At 40.2% G+C, this 24,771-nt stretch overlaps 1 protein-coding gene across 2 annotated transcripts in view; it reads left to right on the top strand.

The window, feature by feature from the left end:
• Nucleotides 1–24,771, top strand: part of LOC120990317 — a 563,944-nt gene that overhangs the window by 437,656 nt on the left and 101,517 nt on the right. For both annotated transcript variants that reach the window (XM_040419049.1, XM_040419048.1), the window contains exons 13-14: nt 20,159–20,239; nt 20,969–21,097. In XM_040419049.1, coding sequence (XP_040274983.1) covers nt 20,159–20,239; nt 20,969–21,097 — 210 coding nt within the window. The remainder of the gene's footprint in view (nt 1–20,158; nt 20,240–20,968; nt 21,098–24,771) is intronic.

The raw sequence follows: 24,771 nt of genomic DNA, 5'->3' as shown, positions 1-24,771 counted from the left end.
GGAAAATAATGGTGGCCACACAAAATACTGATACTTTAGGCACAATTTGGCCATTTTCACTTAGGGGTGTACAAACTTTTTTTTTGCCAGTGACTTAGTCATTATTGGCTGTGTGTTGAGTTATTTTGAGGACACACTACGTTTACACTGTTATACAAGCTGTACACTGACTGCTTTACATTGTATTAAAGTGTCAGATCTTCAGTGTTGTCTCATGAAAAGATATAATACAAATATTTTATGCGAGGGGTGTACTCCCTTTTGTGAGATACTGTACCTACACAAATTATTTTTTCAGGTGTGTGTGTCTCTGCAAACTTGAAATTGAAATGATCAAGGACTGGCTTGATTTTGAATAGGTGTAAAAACTTTTGGATCTTCCCAAAGTGATTGTGGGTCCTGGCCTTGTAGAATATTGGGGTGTTGTACAAAATGTCAACACTTCAATATTGTCTTATTTTTGGGTTTTTATTAGGCCCATGTACAGCACCACACCCCAAAATGGCATAATCTCCTTTGCATCTATATGAGTCCACCTAGAAAATCATGATGTTGTGTTACGGGCAAAAAAAAATGCTGAGCATATAAATTAGACACAATTTGCAAAATCATCAGAGACCTCTGTGAGACATACAGTGTCAGTCTGGATTCCTGAGCTGCTCACTAATTAAGGAATCTGAGACTAATAATTGTCTGAATGAGGAGGACAAGAACAATGAAATATCCTTCCATCCATTGCTGGCAGTATCAGTGTCAGATTCCAGGATGGTGTATGCCACCTCAGTTGAACTGGCCCTTTTGGATTAATTTTTTTCCGCTGGAGTGTGTAATACAGTTGCAAGAAAAGGTATGTGAACCCTTTGGAATAATATGGATTTCTGCACAAATTGGTCATAAAATGTGATCTGATCTTCATCTAAGTCACAACAATAGACAATCACAGTCTGCTTAAACTAATAACACACAAAGAATTATATGTTACCATGTTTTTATTGAATACACCATGTAAACATTCACAGTGCAGGTGGAAAAAGTATGTGAACCCCTAGACTAATGACATCTCCAAGAGCTAATTGGAGTGAGGTGTCAGCCAACTGGAGTCCAATCAATGAGATGCGATTGGAGGTGTTGGTTACAGCTGCCCTGCCCTATAAAAAACACACACCAGTTCTAGGTTTGCTTTTCACAAGAAGCATTGCCTGATGTGAATGATTCCTCGCACAAAAGAGCTCTCAGAAGACCTACGATTAAGAATTGTTGACTTGCATAAAGCTGGAAAGGGTTACAAAAGTATCTCCAAAAGCCTTGCTGTTCATCAGTCCACAGTAAGACAAATTGTCTATAAATGGAGAAAGTTCAGCACTGCTGCTACTCTCCCTAGGATTGGCCGTCCTGTAAAGATGACTGCAAAAGCTCAGCGCAGACTGCTCAATGAGGTGACGAAGAATCCTAGAGTGTCAGCTAAAGACTTACAAAAGTCTCTGGCATATGCTAACATCCCTGTTAGCAAATCTACGATACGTAAAACACTAAACAAGAATGGATTTCATGGGAGGATACCACAGAGGAAGCCACTTCTGTAAAAAAAAACATTCCTGCACGTTTTCAGTTTGCACAAGAGCACCTGGATGTTCCACAGCAGTACTGGCAAAATATTCTGTGGACAGATGAAACCAAAGTTGAGTTGTTTGGAAGAAACACACAACACTATGTGTGGAGAAAAAGAGGCACATCACACCAACATCAAAACCTCATCCTAACTGTGAAGTAGGTGGTGGGGGCATCATGGTTTGGAGCTGCTTTGCTGTGTCAGGGCCTGGACGGATTGCTATCATCGAAGGAAAAATGAATTCCCAAGTTTATCAAGATATTTTGCAGGAGAACTTAAGGCAATCTGTCCACCAGCTGAAGCTCAACAGAAGATGGGTGTTGCAACAGGACAACGACCCAAAGCATAGAAGTAAATCAACAATAGAATGGCTTAAACAGAAGAAAATACGCCTTCTGGATTGGCCCAGTCAGATTTCTGACCTCAACCCGATTGAGAGTCTGTGGCATGACCTCAAGAAAGCGATTTACACCAGACATCCCAAGAATATTGGTGAACTGAAACTGTTCTGTAAAGAGGAATGGTCAAGAATTACTCCTGACCGTTGTGCACGTCTGATCTGCAACTACAGGAAACGTTTGGTTGAAGTTATTGCTGCTAAAGGAGGTTCAACTAGTTATTAAATCCAAGGGTTCACATACTTTTTCCACATGCACTGTGAATGTTTACAGTGTGTTTAATAAATAACATGGAAACATTTAATTATTTGTGTGTTATTAGTTTAAGCAGACTGTGATTGTCTATTGTTGTGACTTAGATGAAGATCAGATCACATTTTATGACCAATTTGTGCAGAAATCCATATCATTCCAAAGGGCTCACATACTTTTACTTGCAACTGTATATATTGAAAAAGGGAAGGTTATAGAGGCTCACCTACCTGTAGGTGTGGATAGGTGCTCTAGTCACGTGTTGATCCACCCAGTCAAAAGAAAAAAGCGAATTTGAAATAAAGTGTAGCGACTTGCACTCAACCTTTGACACGATGCATTAGTAATCTGGAAATGTAGATTGAAACTTAAATTTATTTGCAAGGTTGCCTAAAATGTGAATAAATACTACTTCATAAATAACATTTCATACAATAATACCTAAAATCGCATAAGTAAAATCGCATGAATAAAATTGCATATAAAAAATGACACTAACATATCCACATATAATTAATTCACAGCGGTGGTCCTATGTATTAAGGTCTATAGATGAGGCCTGATGGAACCTCTCACTCAATAGCCTCCTAAGTTAGGTAATTGTCTACAGTATGTAACTGGTTAAGATGGCAGATAGTGAAGTCCACAATTCATTTGGCTGTGATTGACAATATTGTATCGTATTAGCAGCTATTTGAGTTTGTATTGGATACTTGAAATAGTATCTTTGGTGACAATTCCTTGCGCTGGTATAGTAGATAATAAGATGATACAGAAGATGGCTTGTTGTTATAGTGCAATTGTACATGCAAGTAGATAATGACTAGTTGCCAGCCTGTACCTCCGCTACTACGTGGCGTCCCACGGCGCGGTCAGTGCCTGACTCGTTTGACCTCCCTCCTGCAAATGACTCCGGCTGTGATATTTCACCATCTGGATACAATATCCCGCGTGGTCCTGGAGGTGTCAGCTCGGCGTCCCACGTGATCAGTAGAAATGTCGCGAACATAAAATTTTCCGTTCGCGTTCGGCGAACGTGAGTTTCCGCAAATGTTTGCGAACGGGCGAACCACCATAGACTTCAATAGGCAGGAGAATTTTAAAACCCACAGGGACTCTTTCTGGCCACAATAGTGATGGAAAAGTTGTTTCAAGGGGACTAACACCTGGACTGTGGCATGCCGGAGGGGGATCCATGATCCAAAATTACATAGTTGACGCAGAGTGTGGTAAGTTAAATTCGCAATGCGATTAATATAACCTGTATTAATCGCATTGCGATTACAACTTAGATCTGCGTTCCTAATGGTTGTATTGCTAGAATATAACGAAGATTGAGAAAATAGTGCTATATTCGTCAATTCTAGCAATACAACCATTAGGAACTCAGATCTAAGTTGTAATCGCAATGCGATTAATATAACCTGTATTAATCGCATTGCGATTACAACTTAGATCCAGTGGCGTTGCGAGGTGGGTGCGGTGGGTACGGGCCACACTGGGTGACACCAGTCTGATGAGGTGTCACCTGCCGGCGCAGGAGTTCTCACTCACAAGTTCAACTTCTAAACTTCGCAAGCAAGCACGTCGCGCCGTCACGTGGTAAAGGGGTACGGGGGTGTGACTCACTGCAGCCTGGTGAGTGGTGGGGTGCCGCGGCAGCTGCCCTGCAGGAGTCTCGTGCCGGGAGGAGGAGGTAGGTAGATCGGCTCTTACTTTATAGACCAAATTATTTTACTAATACCCCAATAATAATAAGTTAATAGCCTAACCCCATTCATAAATTACTGTGGATTATTATAGAGACGGCCCCAGGCCAGGAGACATAAGGGGTTGGGTTGACCTTTGCTCAGGGGGGCCCTCATAAATATAGACCCACATGGTGTGGACTGGTAATTTTTACTAAGGAATATAGTTTAAACGTTTATGTGCAAAAGAGAAAATAAGAAGTCGGCTACAATCAGATATCTGCACATAGACCAAGACTCTGGGTCAAAGCAGATATCTGATTGGAGCTGACTTAGTGACTTTTTTTTTTCTCTTTATCTCTTTATTATGGCTTCGGGGGGGGGGGGGGGCAGGGGTGACACCATTTTCTACCGCACCGGGTGACATCAGCCATAGCAACGCCAACCATTAGGAACCCAGCTCTAAGTTGAATTCGCAATGCGATTAATATAACCCATATTAATCGCATTGCGATTACAACTTAGATCTGAGTTCCTAATGGTTGTATTGCTAGAATTGACGAATATAACAAATATAGCACTATATTCTCAATCTTCGTTATATTCTAGCAATACAACCATTAGGAACCCAGCTCTAAGTTGAATTCGCAATGCGATTAATATAACCTGTATTAATTGCATTGCGATTACAACTTAGTCAAATTTGTGACACTGCAGCTTCAGAATGAATCGAAGATTGATGCTGTACTTGCTTTTTCATAGGAGGTGGGAGGGTCTGGGAGGGAGGGTATGCTGATTGGCTGGAATGTGTCTGCTGACTGTGAGGTACAGGGTCAAAGTTTGCTCAATGATGATGTATAGGGGGCGGCCGGCGAATAGTTTGGGACATCTCTAGTGATCAGGTATGTTGGTTTCCGGCTGTACGATCGAGTCCTGGGTATCGGAGGTAGTGCAAAAATTCGTAAAAAAGAGAAGCGCTTCTGTTTTTAGATGCCAAGGCACTTGATTTTGTCCAAAAATACTGAGAGTAGGTCCTGAGATATGTGAATCAAACCATACGCGTTTTGAAGTGTATACTCACTCCTTCATCAGTGGTCATCTGTCCCACCATACCTTACCTACTCTTATAGATCGTTAATTAATCACCTGGAGCCATGTGTGTTTACAATGTCCGTCCTGAATCACCTCTTGTTTCCCTGAATAACTTCATTATTGTCCATATTATACAGTTATTTCAAAAATCCTCTATAGGGGATGTAGTTCGCAATGGATGGCAGCCTCATGCAAAAAAACGCACCTGCGGTTTTTGCGCGTTTTGGATGCGTTTTCTATGCGTTTTCCTGTTTTTGGATAACTGGTTTTATATTTTTGCTTGCCAATACAATATTTCCCCAGACTATTTTTTTTTTTTTCAAGTGAGAGGGCCAATTGGAGAAATCTTTGTATTTTCATTTGTTGCTTGTAATATAAATATTCCAATCTTATATATATAACTTGGTGTGCAAAATATAATATACAGTACAGACCAAAAGGTTGGACACACCTTCTCATTCAAAGAGTTTTCTTTATTTTCATGACTATGAAATTTGTAGATTCACACTGAAGGCATCAAAACTATGAATTAACACATGTGGAATTATATACATAACAAACAAGTGTGAAACAACTGAAAATGTCATATTCTAGGTTCTTCAAAGTAGCCACCTTTTGCTTTGATTACTGCTTTGCACACTCTTGGCATTCTCTTGATGAGCTTCAAGAGGTAGTCCCCTGAAATGAAAAAAGCATCTAAGTAAAGAAAAACGAGTGGCCATCATTACTTTAAGAAATGAAGGTCAGTCAGTCAGCCGAAATATTGGGAAAACTTTGAAAGTAAGGGCTATTTGACCATGAAGGAGAGTGATGGGGTGCTGCGCCAGATGACCTGGCCTCCACAGTGACCGGACCTGAACCCAATCGAGATGGTTTGGGGTGAGCTGGACCGCAGAGTGAAGGCAAAAGGGCCAACAAGTGCTAAGCATCTCTGGGAACTCCTTCAAGACTGTTGGAAGACCATTTCAGGGGACTACCTCTTGAAGCTCATCAAGAGAATGCCAAGAGTGTGCAAAGCAGTAATCAAAGCAAAAGGTGGCTACTTTGAAGAACCTAGAATATGACATATTGTCAGTTGTTTCACACTTGTTTGTTATGTATATAATTCCACATATGTTAATTCATAGTTTTGATGCCTTCAAAGTCATGAAAATAAAGAAAACTCTTTGAATGAGAAGGTGTGTCCAAACTTTTGGTCTGTACTGTATATAAAATATATAAAAATAAAAATATGGCTGTAAAAATATACATATATGTATACAAATATATAAAATCAATAAATGAATTCTTAACATTACATTCAAATAACATTCTGTCACTGTGAATAAATGCGTATAGCTGTTCTGTAATTTTCTAGTGTGATGACTTATTGGACCATGAAGGTATAAGGACGGCGACCTTACACCTTCATGGTTCAATAACCCATCGCCCTAGAAAATTACAGAACAGCTATACGCATTTATTCACAGTGACAGAATGTTATTTGAATATGATCTTAAGAATTCATTTATTGATTTTATATATTTTTATACATATATGTATATTTTTACAACCATATTTATTTATTTTTTTATATATATTATATATTGCACACCAAATTATCTAGATAAGATTGGAATATTTATATTACAAGCAACAAATGAAAATACAAAGATTTCTCCAATTGGCCCTCTCACTTGAGAAAAATGAATAGTCTGGGGAAATATTGTATTGGCAAGCAAAAATATGAAACCAGTTATCCAAAAACAGGAAAACGCATAGAAAACGCATCCAAAAAGTGCAAAAACCGCAGGTGCGTTTTTTTGCATGAGGCTGCCATCCATTGCGAACTACATCCCCTATAGAGGATTTTTGAAATAACTATATAATATGGACAATAATGAAGTTATTCAGGGAAACAAGAGGTGATCCAGGACGTACATTGTAAACACACATGGCTCCAGGTGATTAATTAACGATCTATAAGAGTAGGTAAGGTATGGTGGGACAGATGACCACTGATGAAGGAGTGAGTATACACTTCAAAACGCGTATGGTTTGATTCACATATCTTAGGACCTACTCTCAGTATTTATGGACAAAATCAAGTGCCTTGGCATCTAACAAATAGAAGCGCTTCTCTTTTACGAATTTTTGCACTACCTCCGATACCCAGGACTCGACCGTACAGCTGGAAACCAACATACCTGATCACGTGGGACGCCGAGCTGACACCTCCAGGACCATGCGGGGTATTGTATCCAGATGGTGAAACATCACGGCCGGAGTCATCTGCAGGAGGGAGGTCAAACGAGTCAGGTACTGACCGCGCCGTGGGACGCCATGTAGTAGCGGAGGTACAGGCTGGCAACTAGTCATTATCTACTTGCATGAACAATTTCACTATAACAACAAGCCATCTTCTGTATCATCTTATTATCTACTATACCAGCGCAAGGAATTGTCACCAAAGATACTATTTCAAGTATCCAATACAAACTCAAATAGCTGCTAATACGATACAATATTGTCAATCACAGCCAAATGAATTGTGGACTTCACGATCTGCCATCTTAATCAGTTACATACTGTAGACAATCAATTACCTAGCTTAGGAGGCTATTGAGTGAGAGGTTCCATCAGCCCTCATTTATAGGCCTTAATACATAGGACCACCGCTGATGAATTAATTATATGTGGATATGTTAGTGTGTCATTTTATATATGCAATTTTATTCATGCGATTTTACTTATGCGATTTTAGGCATTATTGTATGAAATGTTATTTATGAAGTAGTATTTATTCACATTTTAGGCAACCTTGCAAAAAAAAAAAAAAAGAAGTTTCAATCTACATCTCCAGATTACTAATGCATCGTGTCAAAGGTAGAGTGCCAGTCGCTACACTTTATTTCAAATTTGTAATATATATAGATTTTACATGTTTGTGGGTATAAAAACATTTAAAGTTTAGAAGGAGAATGGAAAAATAAAGAAAGAGAAACAGAAAAGATTAGAATATACAAAGAACAAAAAACGAAATAAGATAAACATTTAGTAACTGTAGATAGTAACAGCTAATTATAGTTGACATTTTGCATTACTGAATATACTATTGGATTAAATTATGTATCACTTTGCCTTCATGTTCAGCCTTCCTTCTTGTGTTTGTAAACAGCAATAGAGCACTTACCATCATGCCCTGGTATTTTTATGAAGTTATTTCATTATGCCTTTAATTTGTATTGGTATTGGTATTTTTGTTCTAGAAGTGATGTAAATTGTTTGAATTCAGTTTATATCAGTTTTTCTCGGTGCATTTTACATTGACCGGTTCATGACCTCAGACAAGCCTTTATGTACAAGGTGTGTAAAAGGTTTATGGAGCTGCCTGACACCAGAAACAATGACTAGGATCAGAGATAACTATTGTGCCAGATTGTACCAGTGAAAACGGATCCGTCCCCATTGACTTACATTGTGTGCCAGGACGGATCTGTTTGGCTCAGTTTCATCAGACGGACACCAAAGCGGAATGGTGACTGAACTGGTGCAACTGAGGCATTCTGAGCGGATCCTTTTCCATTCAGAATGCATTAGAATGCAAACTGATCCGTTTTGGACCGCTTGTGAGAGCCCTGAACGGATCTCACAAACGGAAAGCCAAAACGCAAGTGTGAAAGTAACCTAAGAGGTTATTCAGAGGGAGGGGGCTCCCTCTTTCAACCGATCGGAGCCCCTGTGGCAAAAACACAGGGCTCCAAATAATGGTTAAGGCTGCGGCGTTGAGAAGTATCACAGGCCATGGAAAACATAGAACACATAGAAAACATAGAATGTGTCGGCAGATAAGAACCATTTGGCCCATCTAGTCTGCCCAATATACTGAATACTATGAATAGCCCCTGGTCCTATCTTATTTGAAGGATGGCCTTATGCCTATCCCATGCATTCCTTCACTGTATTTGCAGCTACCACTTCTGCAGGAAGGCTATTCCATGCATCCACTACTCTCTTAGTAAAGTAATACTTCCTGATATTACTTTTAAACCTTTGCCCCTTTAATTTAAAACTATGTCCTCTTGTAGCAGTTTTTCTTCTTTTAAATATTCTTTCCTCTTTTACCTTGTTGATTCCCTTTATGTATTTAAAAGTTTCTATCATATCCCCTCTGTCTCGTCTTTCTTCCAAGCTATACATGTTAAGGTTCTTTAATCTTTCCTGGTAAGTTTAATCCTGCAATCCATGTACCAGTTTAGTAGTTCTTCTCTGAACTCTCTCCAAGGTATCAATATCCTTCTGGAGATATGGTCTCCAGTACTGCGCACAATACTCCAAATGAGGTCTCACTAGTGCTCTGTAGAGCGGCATGAGCACCTCCCTCTTTCTACTGGTAATTCCTCTCCCTATACACCCAAGCATTCTGCTAGCATTTCCTGCTGCTCTATGACATTGTCTGCCTACCTTTAAAGGGACACTGACAGGCCCAATAAGCATATTTAGCTATATATATATATATATATGCATGCATAGGTCTTCTAATGTGTATTAAAAACATATAAGTATAACCCCTGTCCACCTTATAAATACAGCAAAATCATGTTTGATAACCTGATGTAATCGCTCCTCTTTCTGCCCATTGGGCGGCGTTTCAGCTCCACAGGGGCGCACAAGATCTTTCTATTGGGCATGCGCGGTATCTCGGAACATCGGGGACAGCAGAAGCCGCCCAGCGAAGTGAATATTGATGAGCTAGGCGGCGCTTGAAAACGGCGGTTGGGGCGCGTGTGTGCGCCCATGTGGAGCTGACACGCTGCCCCTTGGGCAGAAAGAAGAGCGATTACATCAGGTTATCAAACATGATTTTGCTGTATTTATAAGGTGGACAGGGGTTATACTTATATGTTTTTAATACACATTAGAAGACCTATGCATGCATATATATATAGCTAAATATGCTTATTGGGCCTGTCAGTGTCCCTTTAAGTCTTCTGAAATAATGACCCCTAAATCCCTTTCCTCAGATACTAAGGTTAGGACTGTATCACTGATTTTATATTCTGATCTTGGGTTTTTACGCCCCAGGTGCATTATCTTGCACTTATCAACATAAAATTTTAGTTGCCACATTTTTGACCATTCATCTAGTTTTCCTAAATCCTTTTCCATTTGGTGTATCCATCCAGGAACATCAACCCTGTTACAAATCTTTGTGTCATCAGCAAAAAGACACACCTTACCATCGAGGCCTTCTGCAATTTCGCTAATAAAGATATTAAACAATATGGGTCCCAGAACAGATCCCTGAGGTACCCCACTGGTAACAAGACCATGGTCTGAATATACACCATTGACTACAACCCTCTGTTGTCTGTCCCTCAGCCACTGCCTAATCCATTCAACAATATGGGAGTCCAAGCACAAAGACTCTAATTTATTGATAAGCCTTCTATGTGGGACAGTATCAAAAGCTTTACTAAAGTCTAGATAAGCAATGTCTACTGCACCTCCGCCATCTATTATTTTAGTCACCCAATCAAAAAAATCAATAAGATTAGTTTGACATGATCTCCCTGAAGTAAACCCATGCTGTTTTTCATCTTTCAATACATGGGATTTTAGATGTTCCACAATCCTCTCCTTAAGTACGGTTTCCATTAATTTCCCCACTATTGATTTCAGGCTTACTGGCCCATAGTTGCCCGATTCCTCCCTACTACCTTTCTTGTGAATGGGCACAACATTTGCTAATTTCCAATCTTTTGGGATGACTCCTGTTACCAGTGATTGGTTAAATAAATCTGTTAATGGTTTTGCTAGTTCACCGCTTTGCTCTTTTAATAGCTTTGGGTGTATGTCATAAGGCCCCTGTGACTTATTTGTATTAATTTCAGACAGCTGACTTAGAACCTCTTCCTCTGTAAAGACACATGCATCAAAAGATTCATTAGTCTTCCTTCCTAACTGAGGTCCTTTTCCTTCATTTTCCTTTGTAAAAACTGAACAGAAGTATTCATTGAGGCAGTGAGCTAGTTCTTTATCTTCTTCCATATACCTTCCTTCTTTTGTTTTTAATTTGGTAATTCCTTGTTTTAGTTTCATTTTTTCATTTATGTATCTGAAGAATGTCTTATCGCCTTTTTTCACTGACTAAGCTAATTTCTCTTCTGCCTGAGCTTTAGAAGCTCTTATAACTTGCTTGGCCTCTCTATGCCTAATCTTATAAATTTTCCTGTCATCCTCGTTTTGTTTTATAATTACTAAATGCAATTTTTTTGTTTTAAATGATTTTGGCCATTTCTGCTGAGTACCACAGTGGTCTCTTCCTTTTTTTGCTTTTACTGACAAGCCTAATGCAATTATCTGTTGCCTTCAATAGTGCCACTTTTAAGTAGTCCCATTTCTCCTGGACTCCATTGAAACTATTCCAATCTGATCGGGACTCGTATACCACTAATCTAATTTTAGAAAAGTCAGTTTTTCTAAAATCTAAAAATTTTGTTTTTGTGTGGTGTAACTCAGTCACTGTACTTATAGTAAACCACACTGACTGGTGATCACTACAGGGAGTGCAGAATTATTAGGCAAGTTGTATTTTTGAGGATTAATTTTATTATTGAACAACAACCATGTTCTCAATGAACCCAAAAAAATCATTAATATCAAAGCTGAATATTTTTGGAAGTAGTTTTTAGTTTGTTTTTAGTTTTAGCTATTTTAGGGGGATATCTGTGTGTGCAGGTGACTATTACTGTGCATAATTATTAGGCAACTTAACAAAAAACAAATATATACCCATTTCAATTATTTATTTTTACCAGTGAAACCAATATAACATCTCAACATTCACAAATATACATTTCTGACATTCAAAAACAAAACAAAAACAAATCAGTGACCAATATAGCCACCTTTCTTTGCAAGGACACTCAAAAGCCTGCCATCCATGGATTCTGTCAGTATTTTGATCTGTTCACCATCAACATTGCGTGCAGCAGCAACCACAGCCTCCCAGACACTGTTCAGAGAGGTGTACTGTTTTCCCTCCTTGTAAATCTCACATTTGATGATGGACCACAGGTTCTCAATGGGGTTCAGATCAGGTGAACAAGGAGGCCTTGTCATTAGATTTTCTTCTTTTATACCCTTTCTTGCCAGCCACGCTGTGGAGTACTTGGACGCGTGTGATGGAGCATTGTCCTGCATGAAAATCATGTTTTTCTTGAAGGATGCAGACTTCTTCCTGTACCACTGCTTGAAGAAGGTGTCTTCCAGAAACTGGCAGTAGGACTGGGAGTTGAGCTTGACTCCATTCTCAACCCGAAAAGGCCCCACAAGCTCATCTTTGATGATACCAGCTCAAACCAGTACTCCACCTCCACCTTGCTGGCGTCTGAGTCGGACTGGAGCTCTCTGCCCTTTACCAATCCAGCCACAGGCCCATCCATCTGGCCCATCAAGACTCACTCTCATTTCATCAGTCCATAAAACCTTAGAAAAATCAGTCTTGAGATATTTCTTGGCCCAGTCTTGACGTTTCAGCTTGTGTGTCTTGTTCAGTGGTGGTCGTCTTTCAGCCTTTCTTACCTTGGCCATGTCTCTGAGTATTGCACACCTTGTGCTTTTGGGCACTCCAGTGATGTTGCAGCTCTGAAATATGGCCAAACTGGTGGCAAGTGGCATCTTGGCAGCTGCACGCTTGACTTTTCTCAGTTCATGGGCAGTTATTTTGCGCCTTGGTTTTTCCACACGCTTCTTGCGACCCTGTTGACTATTTTGAATGAAACGCTTGATTGTTCGATGATTACGCTTCAGAAGCTTTGCAATTTTAAGAGTGCTGCATCCCTCTGCAAGATATCTCACTATTTTTGACTTTTCTGAGCCTGTCAAGTCCTTCTTTTGACCCATTTTGCCAAAGGAAAGGAAGTTTCCTAATAATTATGCACACCTAATATAGGGTGTTGATGTCATTAGACCACACCCCTTCTCATTACAGAGATGCACATCATCTAATATGCTTAATTGGTAGTAGGCTTTCGAGCCTATACAGCTTGGAGTAAGACAACATGCATAAAGAGGATGATGTGGTCAAAATACTCATTTGCCTAATAATTCTGCACGCAGTGTATATATATATATATATATATATATATATACACTCACATAAAGAATTATTAGGAACACCATACTAATACGGTGTTGGACCCCCTTTTGCCTTCAGAACTGCCTTAATTCTACGTGGCATTGATTCAACAAGGTGCTGATAGCATTCTTTAGAAATGTTGGCCCATATTGATAGGATAGCATCTTGCAGTTGATGGAGATTTGAGGGATGCACATCCAGGGCACGAAGCTCCCGTTCCACCACATCCCAAAGATGCTCTATTGGGTTGAGATCTGGTGACTGTGGGGGCCATTTTAGTACAGTGAACTCATTGTCATGTTCAAGAAACCAATTTGAAATGATTCGAGATTTGTGACATGGTGCATTATCCTGCTGGAAGTAGCCATCAGAGGATGGGTACATGGTGGTCATGAAGGGTTGGACATGGTCAGAAACAATGCTCAGGTAGCCCGTGGCATTTAAATGATGCCCAATTGGCACTAAGGGGCCTAAAGTGTGCCCAGAAAACATCCCCAACACCATTACACCACCACCACCAGCCTGCACAGTGGTAACAAGGCATGATGGATACATGTTCTCATTCTGTTTACGCCAAATTTGGACTCTACCATTTGAATGTCTCAACAGAAATCGAGACTCATCAGACCAGGCAACATTTTTTCCTATTTGTAGTGGAGATGAGTGGTACCTGGTGGGGTCTTCTGCTGTTGTAGCCCATCCGCCTTAAGGTTGTGCGTGTTGTGGCTTCACAAATGCTTTGCTGCATACCTCGGATGTAACGAGTGGTTATTTCAGTCAACGTTGCTCTTCTATCAGCTTGAATCAGTCGGCCCATTCTCCTCTGACCTCTAGCATCCATAAGGCATTTTTGCCCACAGGACTGCCGCATACTGGATGTTTTTCCCTTTTCACACCATTCTTTGTAAACCCTAGAAATGGCTGTGCGTGAAAATCCCAGTAACTGAGCAGATTGTGAAATACTCAGACCGGCCCGTCTGGCACCAACAACCATGCCACGCTCAAAATTGCTTAAATCACCTTTCTTTCCCATTCTGACATTCAGTTTGGAGTTCAGGAGATTGTCTTGACCAGGACCACCCCCCTAAATGCATTGAAGCAACTGCCATGTGATTGGTTGACTAGATAATTGCATTAATGAGAAATAGAACAGGTGTTCCTAATAATTCTTTAGGTGAGTGTATATATATATATATACACACTGCTCAAAAAAATAAAGGGAACACTTAAACAACACAATGTAACTCCAAGTCAATCACACTTCTGTGAAATCAAACTGTCCACTTAGGAAGCAACACTGAGTGACAATCAATTTCACATGCTGTTGTGCAAATAGGATAGACAACAGGTGGAAATTATAGGCAATTAGCAAGACACCCCCAATAAAGGAGTGGTTCTGCAGGTGGTGACCACAGACCACTTCTCAGTTCCTATGCTTCCTGGCTGATGTTTTGGTCACTTTTGAATGCTGGCGGTGCTTTCACTCTAGTGGTAGCATGAGACAGAGTCTACAACCCACACAATTGGCTCAGGTAGTGCAGCTTATCCAGGATGGCACATCAATGCGAGCTGTGGCAAGAAGGTTTGCTGTGTCTGTCAGTGTAGTGTCCAGAGCATGGAGGCGCTACCAGGAGACAGGCCAGTACATCAGGAGACGTAGAGGAGGCCGTAGGAGGGCAACAACCCAGCAGCAGGACCGCTACCTCCGCCTTTGTGCAAGGAGGAACAGGAGGAGCACTGCCAGAGCCCTGCAAAATGACCTCCAGCAGGCCACAAATGTGCATGTGTATGCTCAAACGGTCAGAAACAGACTCCATGAGGGGGATATGAGGGCCCGACGTCCACAGGTGGGGGTTGTGCTTACAGCCCAACACCGTGCAGGACGTTTGGCATTTGCCAGAGAACACCAAGATTGGCAAATTCGCCACTGGCGCCCTGTGCTCTTCACAGATGAAAGCAGGTTCACACTGAGCACATGTGACAGACGTGTCAGAGTCTGGAGACGCCGTGGAGAACGTTCTGCTGCCTGCAACATCCTCCAGCATGACTGGTTTGGCATTGGGTCAGTAATGGTGTGGGGTGGCATTTCTTTGGAGGGCCGCACAGCCCTCCATGTGCTCGCCAGAGGTAGCCTGACTGCCATTAGGTACCGAGATGAGATCCTCAGACACCTTGTGAGACCATATGCTGGTGCGGTTGGCCCTGGGTTCCTCCTAATGCAAGACAATGCTAGACCTCATGTGGCTGGAGTGTGTCAGCAGTTCCTGCAAGACAAAGGCATTGATGCTATGGACTGGCCTGCCCGTTCCCCAGACCTGAATCCAATTGAGCACATCTGGGACATCATGTCTCGCTCTATCCACCAACTTCACGTTGCACCACAGACTGTCCAGGAGTTGGCAGATGCTTTAGTCCAGGTCTGGGAGGAGGTCCCTCAGGAGACCGTCCGCCACCTCATCAGGAGCATGGACAGGCGTAGTAGGGAGGTCATACAGGCACGTGAAGGCCACACACACTACTGAGCCTCATTGTGACTTGTTTTAAGGACATTACATCAAAGTTGGATCAGCCTGTAGTGTGTTTTTCCACTTTAATTTTGAGTGTGACTCCAAATCCAGACCTCCATGGATCGAAAAATTTGATTTCCATTTTTTTTTTTTGTGTGATTTTGTTGTCAGCACATTCAACTATGTAAAGAACAAAGTATTTCAGAAGAATATTTAATTAACTCAGATCTAGGATGTGTTATTTTTGTGTTCCCTTTATTTTTTTGAGCAGTATATATATATATATATATATATATATATATATATGAATATACATACACATATGTATATGTACATATTTATATACATATATTTACACACATGTGTGTCCACTGTCTGCAGACATAAACCCATTCATTTAAATGGGGTCTGCAATCTGCATCCGACAGTACTTTTTCGCAGTGCGGAGGCATAGACAGAAAACCCATGGATGCACTCCATAGGTTTCCGATCTGTGCTTCCATTCCAGACCACACCGTATCTTTCGGATTTCAGACCCATGGCTGGTGCCTGTATATTGCAGACCCCCTGTTCGCTGGTCACAATACAGGCACAGGCAGGCTATGGTCATGTGCATGAGGCCTAAAGCCATACCTCCTTTCAGTATCCGGCAGGACAGTCCCGAATTTCAGTGGCGGTCCTGGTACGGGGGAGGTATGTCGAAAAAGGATAAGTTTTGCCCTAATGCATTCTGAATGGAAAAGGATCCACTCAGAATGCATCAGTTTGCCTCCGATCAGTCACCATTCCGCTTTGGAGGCAGACACCAAAACGCTGTCCGCCTGATGAAACTGAGCCAAGCGGATCCGTCCTGGCACACAATGTAAGTCAATGAGGATGGATCCGTTTTCTCTGGCACAATAGAAAACGGATCCGTCCCCCATTCACTTTCAATGGTGTTCAAGATGGATCCGTTATGGTTATAGAAGACCTAATACAAATGGATTCGTTTATGACGAATGCATGCGGTTATATTATGGTAACGGAACCGTTTTTGCAGATCCATGACGGATCCGCAAAAAACACAAGTGTGAAAGTAGCCTTGGGCACGTAGTGTCCCTCTTCCTTCTATTCTAAAGTTGGGAGGTATGCTAAAGCACTGATGAAATGACACCTAATGTGCTGTTGTCACTATGGCATCACAAGTAGGCAGAGATGTCATGAGACTGCTCCCCTGGAGACGCTTTGCTGTGATGCATGCTGGGATTTTTACTTTCACTTTGAAGCTGCTCCGCCCACACAGCCTCTCATTAATGGGAGCATGCTATGCTGAATGCAGTAGAAAAATGATATATATACAGTATATCTGTCATGATACAAATTCCTCTTGGCTTTAGTTATTGTCTGGGGCACTTTATTGTTTTTTATACTTATGGTGGCCAACCCCTTTAAGGATACGTTGTCTGTCCCTGCTAGCAGTAGCACCAGGGAGACATCTCACAAAACCATTTTCCTCGAACTTTACACCTCTTATGATAGAATCGCCCAAAACAGCTGCTTACTATCAGTCCTCACCGTCTCCCTTTTGTCTTTGGCAGCAGTCTTGCATACTTTAGGCATAGGTGATGATTGTTCCTCACCCACTGTGCCTGAGCCATCCTCCATGTTGCTCTTGCGCTCTGAATTATGGAGAGCCACAGACTGTGGGACATGTCTTCTATCCACAACTCTAAAGCCCCTTTCACACAAGCGAGTATTCCGCGCGGATGCGATGCGGGAGGTGAACGCATTGCACCCGCACTGAATACTGACCCATTCATTTCTATGGGGCTGTTCACATGAGCGGTGATTTTCACGCATCACTTGTGCGTTGCGTGAAAATCGCAGCATGCTCCTCTTTTCACACAACGCAGGCCCTATAGAAGTGAATGGGGTTGCGTGAAAATCGCAAGCATCCGCAAGCAAGTGCAGATGCGGTGCGATTTTCACGCACGGTTGCTAGGAGACGATCGGGATGGAGCTCCGATCATTATTATTTTCCCTTATAACATGGTTATAAGGGAAAATAATAGCATTCTGAATACAGAATGCATAGTAAAACAGCGCTGGAGGGGTTAAAAAAAATAAAAAATAATTTAACTCACCTTAATCCACTTGCTCGCATAGCCCGGCATCTGCTTCTGTCTCCTTTGTTGAATAGGACCTGTGGTGAGCATTAAGTACAGTTACAGGACCTTTGATGACGTCACTCCGGTCATCACATGGTACGTCACATGATCTTTTACCATGGTGATGGATCATGTGATGACCGCAGTGACGTCATCAAAGGTCCTGGAATGAATGCTCACCACAGGTCCTGTTCAGCACAGAAGGAGACAGACGAGATGCCGGCAGCGCCAGCAAGTGGATTAAGGTGAGTTAAATTTTTGTAAAAAATTTTTTAACCCCTCCAGCGCTATTTTACTATGCATTCTGTATTCAGAATGCTATTATTTTCCCTTATAACCATGTTATAAGGGAAAATAATACAATCTACAGAACACCGATCCCAAGCCCGAACTTCTGTGAAGAAGTTATGGTTTGGGTACCAAACATGCGCAATTTTTCTCACGCGAGTGCAAAACGCATTACAATGTTTTGTACTCGCGCGGAAAAATCGCGGGTGTTCCCGTAACGCACCCGCACATTTTCCCGCAACGCCCGTGTGAAAGGGGCCTAAGTCTACCAGAACCTGCAGTAACCCATCTTCCATTTCTAGGGACCTCTGTGGCAGTGGCATTGCAACATTCCCAGCCTGAGTTTGTTTAACAGTTAATTTACAGATCTCAGATTTCAAAAAAGCTATTTCCTGTTGCATCATGGAGAGCTGTCTACAGATCAGACAGCATCCAAACCTCCGAAGAGTGGAACCTGAAATAAAAGCACAATTCCTGCACAGAACCAGGTCTGCCATTTTAAAGAGGGGAAAGATTTAAAGCAAACAAATCTTCCTTTTTTAGATTGTATCCACCTCCAGATTACCTCCTGATTATCTTAGATGCACTTAGTAATGCTACACTTTGAGAATGCTGCAAGCTATAATTAGGCAAGCTAATACTATGTTGCTATATACACACACACTCCCACAAAAGCTCCTCGGCAACAACAAATTTAACACCTTAATCACCCTATGCTCATTTGCAATCAGAAAATAGCAAAAACCTGTATAACAAATTCCTTACCTGTTTTGAAGCAGTGTCTGAGTAGTCACCAAAAACACATACTAAGCTGTCTGTTAAGCCATGCCTGCAGCAAGGCTTGACAGGCAGCCAGTAAGAATCTCATAGGCTACTATAGTATTCTATTGCAACTTTGTTACAAGAGATCAGAGAATCACATTTTAAACTACTTCAAGGGAACAAAAAATGTAAAAAAACATTAAAAAAAATAGAAAAAAATTAAGAATTCAAATCACCCCATTCTCAATTTGAAATCTAAAATAAATAAAATACATAGTTGTTATTGTTGCATCTGAAAATGTCTAAACTTTGAAAATATAAAAATATTTTTCCTGCTTAGTGAATGCTGTAACAGAAAAAATGCATGATTTGCCATTTTTTGGTCCGCTTGCCCCCTGCAAATTTAATAAAAAGTTATCAAAAAGTCATATGTGCCCCAAAATGGTAACAATAAAACTCCATCTGGCCCCACAAAAAAACAGAACACAGTTCTGTAGTGGAAAACATAAAAAAAAAGTTATAGGTTCCAAAATATGGCGATGCAAGCAAATTTTTGTTTTTAAAATTTTCTTTTCTTTTATTTTATTAGTAAAACATATTAAAATCCACAGAATACTTGGTATTGCTGTAATAATACTGACCCACAGAATGTGGCCATTTTTTGAGTATAGTGAATGTCATAAAAGGAAAAACTGAAAAACCATGGCAAAATTGCAAAGTTTTTATTTCCTCCCTCCAAGTTTTTGCCCCCCAATTTACAGTAGAAGATATGGTAAATTAAATAGTGCCTCTAAAAAATACAGTTGTCCCACAAAAAAATAAGCCCTCATAAGGCTATCTGAATTGAAAAGTAAAAAAGCTATATGTCTTGGAAGGCAGGAAAGAAAAAAGTTCTTAAGGGGTTGATTAAAAATTAAAAGAAATACTAACCTAAATTGAACTGATGAAGGCTAATACGAACTAAGACACTCTGATAGCAGTTTTAATCCCATAGAAATGAATGGGATAATGTTTTTGTACAATGTGGCTTGATGGGATTATTTGGGCTCTGGTGTAGACAGCAAATGTGCTCACTTGCATACAGCAAAGCTATACTATAAAGCTATAGGCACCCCTTGTGCAATCATAAGGGGATATTTTACAATAGAACTCTTCCCATCCACTTATCTGCACCGCTCTTGATTGATGCTGTAAAAGGTGGCACACATTTTACTACCCTATCTACATTGTATAAAACTTTTTTCCTTTTTCAGTGTTGTTATCTAATATGGTCCAACATAAACTCTCTTATAGGACACATTAACTGAAAGCCTTGAAGAAAGGATCTGTACATCATACATATTACCAGTCTTGCACACATCAATCCTTGCACAGGTAAATGTAATATTTTTTTTTTATGTTTCTATAATTAATGTTTTTCTTTTTAAAATGTGTTAAAGCAACAATATGTCAAAAGCATACCGAGGAAATTAGAAAAATGTATGTACTAGCTGTTGGCTTCAATATGTGTGTCAACATTAACAGCAAAAACTTCTACTTTCCTCCTAAAGACATTTTCACCCTTACAAGAGTGTTTGGAAAGCAAAAACAGTAAATAGATCAAATAGATTATTAATAATTAGACCCGCTCAACAGAATTAGTAAAATGAGCATGAACATTGTACAGAAATAACCATCTGAGTTTTTAATGGCCATTCTGCATCAGTGTGTGCATCCATTTCTGGCCGTCTTTTCCATTTTGCCATTAAAAACTGATGAATTTAACAGGCTTTTATTTACCATTTTGTTATAAATGGTACATGATCTACTTACTGTATGATCTACTATATGCCTTGTTTATGCTATAAAATAGACCATATCTTCATCAAACATAGGGCTTAAAACTGGCAGACAGATAATTTTACTGATAATTTTGTATCTTGTCAATGGGATAATAAGCCATAGGAAATTTGTAACCAAAGTCAAAAGCTCCTGAGCCACAATGCAAAATCAGGAAGAGAGCCCCCAATTACTATGCTATGTCTGTAACTTTGCGCCCTCTACAGCTATGCCCAATTATAACACTGCACAATTTTTCTTTTGAAATATTTTGTGTTTTTGAAGGAACATAAGCCAGAGTATGAAGTCATTTCAAGACACGAAGACACATTTTTGAAATATACAGGAATACAAGAACTTATAATGAATCTAGATGAATTGGTATTCTCAAGACAAAAATCCTCCTTTGAAGAGGTAAGCTGTGTTTGGTACATGTGCACTGTATATCAAAATTCTCCAAGTACTGGTATTGTGTTTATTCTATGGCAAAAATCCTAGATGTTTGATAAATTTTAATTTGATATGTCTAAGAACAATTACAATCTACTATGCTCTCAAATAGAGCCACATATAAAAAAGTATTAGTCATCAACAATAGTAGAAAATTGACTAAATGGTATCATTGTAGATATGTATCTCCAAAAAAAGATTTAGCAGAAGTTTAACCCCTTATGCGCGGGCCAGATTACGCTCTTCTCCCCTGGCCATTGTTTGCAAATCTGACATATGTCACTTTATGTGGTAATAACTTTGGAACACTTTTACTTATCCAAGCCATTCTGAGATTGTTTTTCGTGACACATTGTACTTCATGATAGTCATAAATTTGAGTCAATATATTTCACCTTTATTTATGAAAAAATCCCAAATTTACCAAATATTGTAATTTAATTTATTTTAATTAGCAATTTTCAAAATTTAAATTTCTCTGATTGACAGGGCCAGCGGATGGGATCTTTCTCTGGCTGGCCCTGTTTGCATTAAAAATCTGGCGCCTGCGCCGTACCTGTCTTCAGTCGGCGCAGGCGCACTGAGAGGCGGACGCTCGCTCGGTCGCTCCATCCTCAATGCGCCTGCGCCGATGACGTCAAATCTACACCCGGCGCAGGTGCATTGAGGAAGGAGCGACCAAGCGAGCGTCCTCCTCTCAGTGTGCCTGCGCCGACTGAAGACAGGTACGGCGCAGGCGCGAGATTTTGAATGCAAACAGGGCCAGCAGAGAAAGATCCCGTCCGCTGGCCCTGTCAATCAGCATGTGGAGGGGGCGTCTTTAGGATAGGAGGATGCGGCTGCTACCAGCAAGTAGCCGCCCTACTTGCTGGTAGCAAGGTAATTTGCATATTTTAGAAGTACGTTTTTTAACAGAATCTGCTGAACGAAAATGATTAATTACAGTATGTATGCATAAATCGCATTATAGGCATTATAAGTAACCAAAAAAAAAAAAAAAACTGTTTAGTGGGGTGACAGAAGCCCTTTAAGGAGAGACTGAAGTCACTGTGTGGGGCTTTCATAGTGGAAACCCCCCATAAATGACCCCATTGTAGAAACTACACCCCTCAAGTTACTCAAAACTGATTTTACAAACTTTGTTAACCCTTTAGGTGTTCCACAAGAATTAAAGGAAAATGGAGATGAAATTTCACTTTTTTGGCAGATTTTCCATTTTAATCTATTTTTTTCTTTAACACATCGAGGGTTAACAGCCAAACAAAACTCAATATTTATTACCCTGATTCTGAGGTTTACAGAAACACCCCAATTGTGGTTGTAAACTGATGTAAGGGCACACGGCAGGGCGCAGAAGAAAAGGAGTGCCATATGTTTTTTGGAAGGCAGATTTTGCTGGACTGGTTTTTAGATGCCATGTCCCATTTGAAGCCCCCCTGATGCACCCTTACAGTAAAAACTCCCAAAAAGTGACCCTATTTTGGAAACTAGGGGATAAGGTGCCAGCTTTATTGGTACTATTTTGGTGTACATATTTAATTGCTCTATATTACATTTTTTGTGAGGCAAGGTAACCAAAAAATAGCACCGTTTTTATTTTTTACAACATTCATCTGACAGGGTAGGTCATGTGCTATTTTTATAGAGCAGGTTGTTATAGATGCAATGATATCAAATATGTCTACTTTCGATGTTTGTTTCAGCTTTACATAATAAAGCATTTTTGAAAAAATATATATATATTTTTTTTTTCTGCCGATTGTCTTCTGCATTGGCTAGTTTTTTGAAGGAAAAGTTGATGATTTTATTGGTCCCATTTTTTGTACATATTATTTTTTGACCATTTATTATTAAACTTTATGGGGCAAGGTGACCAGAAAATTGGTAATTTTGGCACAGTTTTTATTTATTTATTTTCACACATTCACCTGAGGGGTTAAGTCATGTAACATTTTTATATAGCAGATCGTTATGAACGTGGCAATACCTAATATGTATACTTTTTATTATTTATTTAAGTTTGACACAATAATAGCATTTTTGAAATGAAAACAATGATGTTTTAGTGTCTCCATAGTCTGAGAGCCAAAGCTTTTTTATTTTTTAACATGTCTTAGGTAGGGTCTAATTTTTTGCAGGATGAGGTGACGGTTTGATTTGTACTATTTTGGAGGGCATACGCCTTTTTGATTGCTTGGCGTTGCAATTTTTGTGATATAAGGTGTCAAAAATTGCTTTTTTTTGGCACTGTATTTATTTTAATTTTTTTTATGGTTTTCACCTGAGGGGGTAGGTCATGTGATATTTTTATAGAGCTGGTTGTTACAGATGCGGCAATACCTAATATGTATACTTTTATTTATTTCACTTTAACACATTAATAGCATTTGTGAAACAAAAATGTCTCCATGTTCTGAGAACTATAGTTTTTTTTATTTTTTTACCGAATTTCATATGTAGGGGCTCATTTTTTGCGGGATGAGGTGACGGTTTTATTGATACCATTTTGTGGGACATATGCATTTTTGATAACTTGGTGTTGCACTTTTTGTGATGTAAGGTGACAAAAATGGCTTTTTTTTACACAGTTTTTATTTTTTTTATGGTGTTTATCGGACGAGATGGATCATGTGATATATTTATAGAGCCAGTCATTACGGACGCAGTGATATCAAAAATGTGTGTTTTTCCTTATTTTTTCTATTTTTTATTATAAACATTTTTTCTTGCTTCTTTTTAAAAAACTTTATTTCTATCCCACTCTGGGACTTAAACTTTTGAGGGTCTGATCCCCTCTGCAATGCATTACAATACATCTATATTGTAATGCATTGCCTGTTAGTGTAATACATAGAGTAATACACTAACAGGTTGCCTAGGAGATGAGCCTGGGGCTGGATCTCCTCAGCCCCCGTAGAAGGCAAGTCCTGATGCCATGCAAGGCATTGGGCAACCTGTGCATGGCATCGGGCTGCCTTGTCACCCATTGGGTCCCTGCCACAGCACCACGGGGACTGATGGGCTCCCTCACCTGCCGCAAACGCCTTCTATGCCGCGGTCAGCGCTGACTGGGTTAATCCACCGGCATAGGCTTTTACAGCGATGCCGGCGTATACAGCAGGGGCCCGGCTATCAGGGATAGCGGGCCCTTGCAGTGATAGGGCGCGCACCGATCACCATGACGTAATATTATGTCAAAATCGGCAAGTCGCTTGCCGCCATGACGTACTATTACATCATATGTCAGGAAGGGGTTAATCCAGAATGAGCATATGACAACCACACAGAAATTTGAAAAGGTAAGGCAAAATATCTTATGTAATTTAGAGGGAGTCTGTCAGCTACCAAACTGCAGTAAGCATTGTACAGTCGTGGCCAAAAGTTTTGAGAATTAGATAAATATTGGAAATTGGAAAAGTTGCTGCTTAAGTTTTTATAATAGCAATTTGCATATACTGCAGAATGTTATGAAGAGTGATCAGATGAATTGCATATTCCTTCTTTGCCATGAAAATTAACTTAATCCCCAAAAAAACTTTCCACTGCATTTCATTCCTGTCATTAAAGGACCTGCTGAGATCATTTGAGTAATCGTCTTGTTAACTCAGGTGAGAATGTTGACGAGCACAAGTCTGGAG

The sequence above is a fragment of the Bufo bufo genome, chromosome 2 (assembly GCF_905171765.1).
Source record: "Bufo bufo chromosome 2, aBufBuf1.1, whole genome shotgun sequence".
Lineage (NCBI taxonomy): Eukaryota > Metazoa > Chordata > Amphibia > Anura > Bufonidae > Bufo > Bufo bufo.
This window is presented reverse-complemented; position numbering and strand designations above follow the sequence as displayed.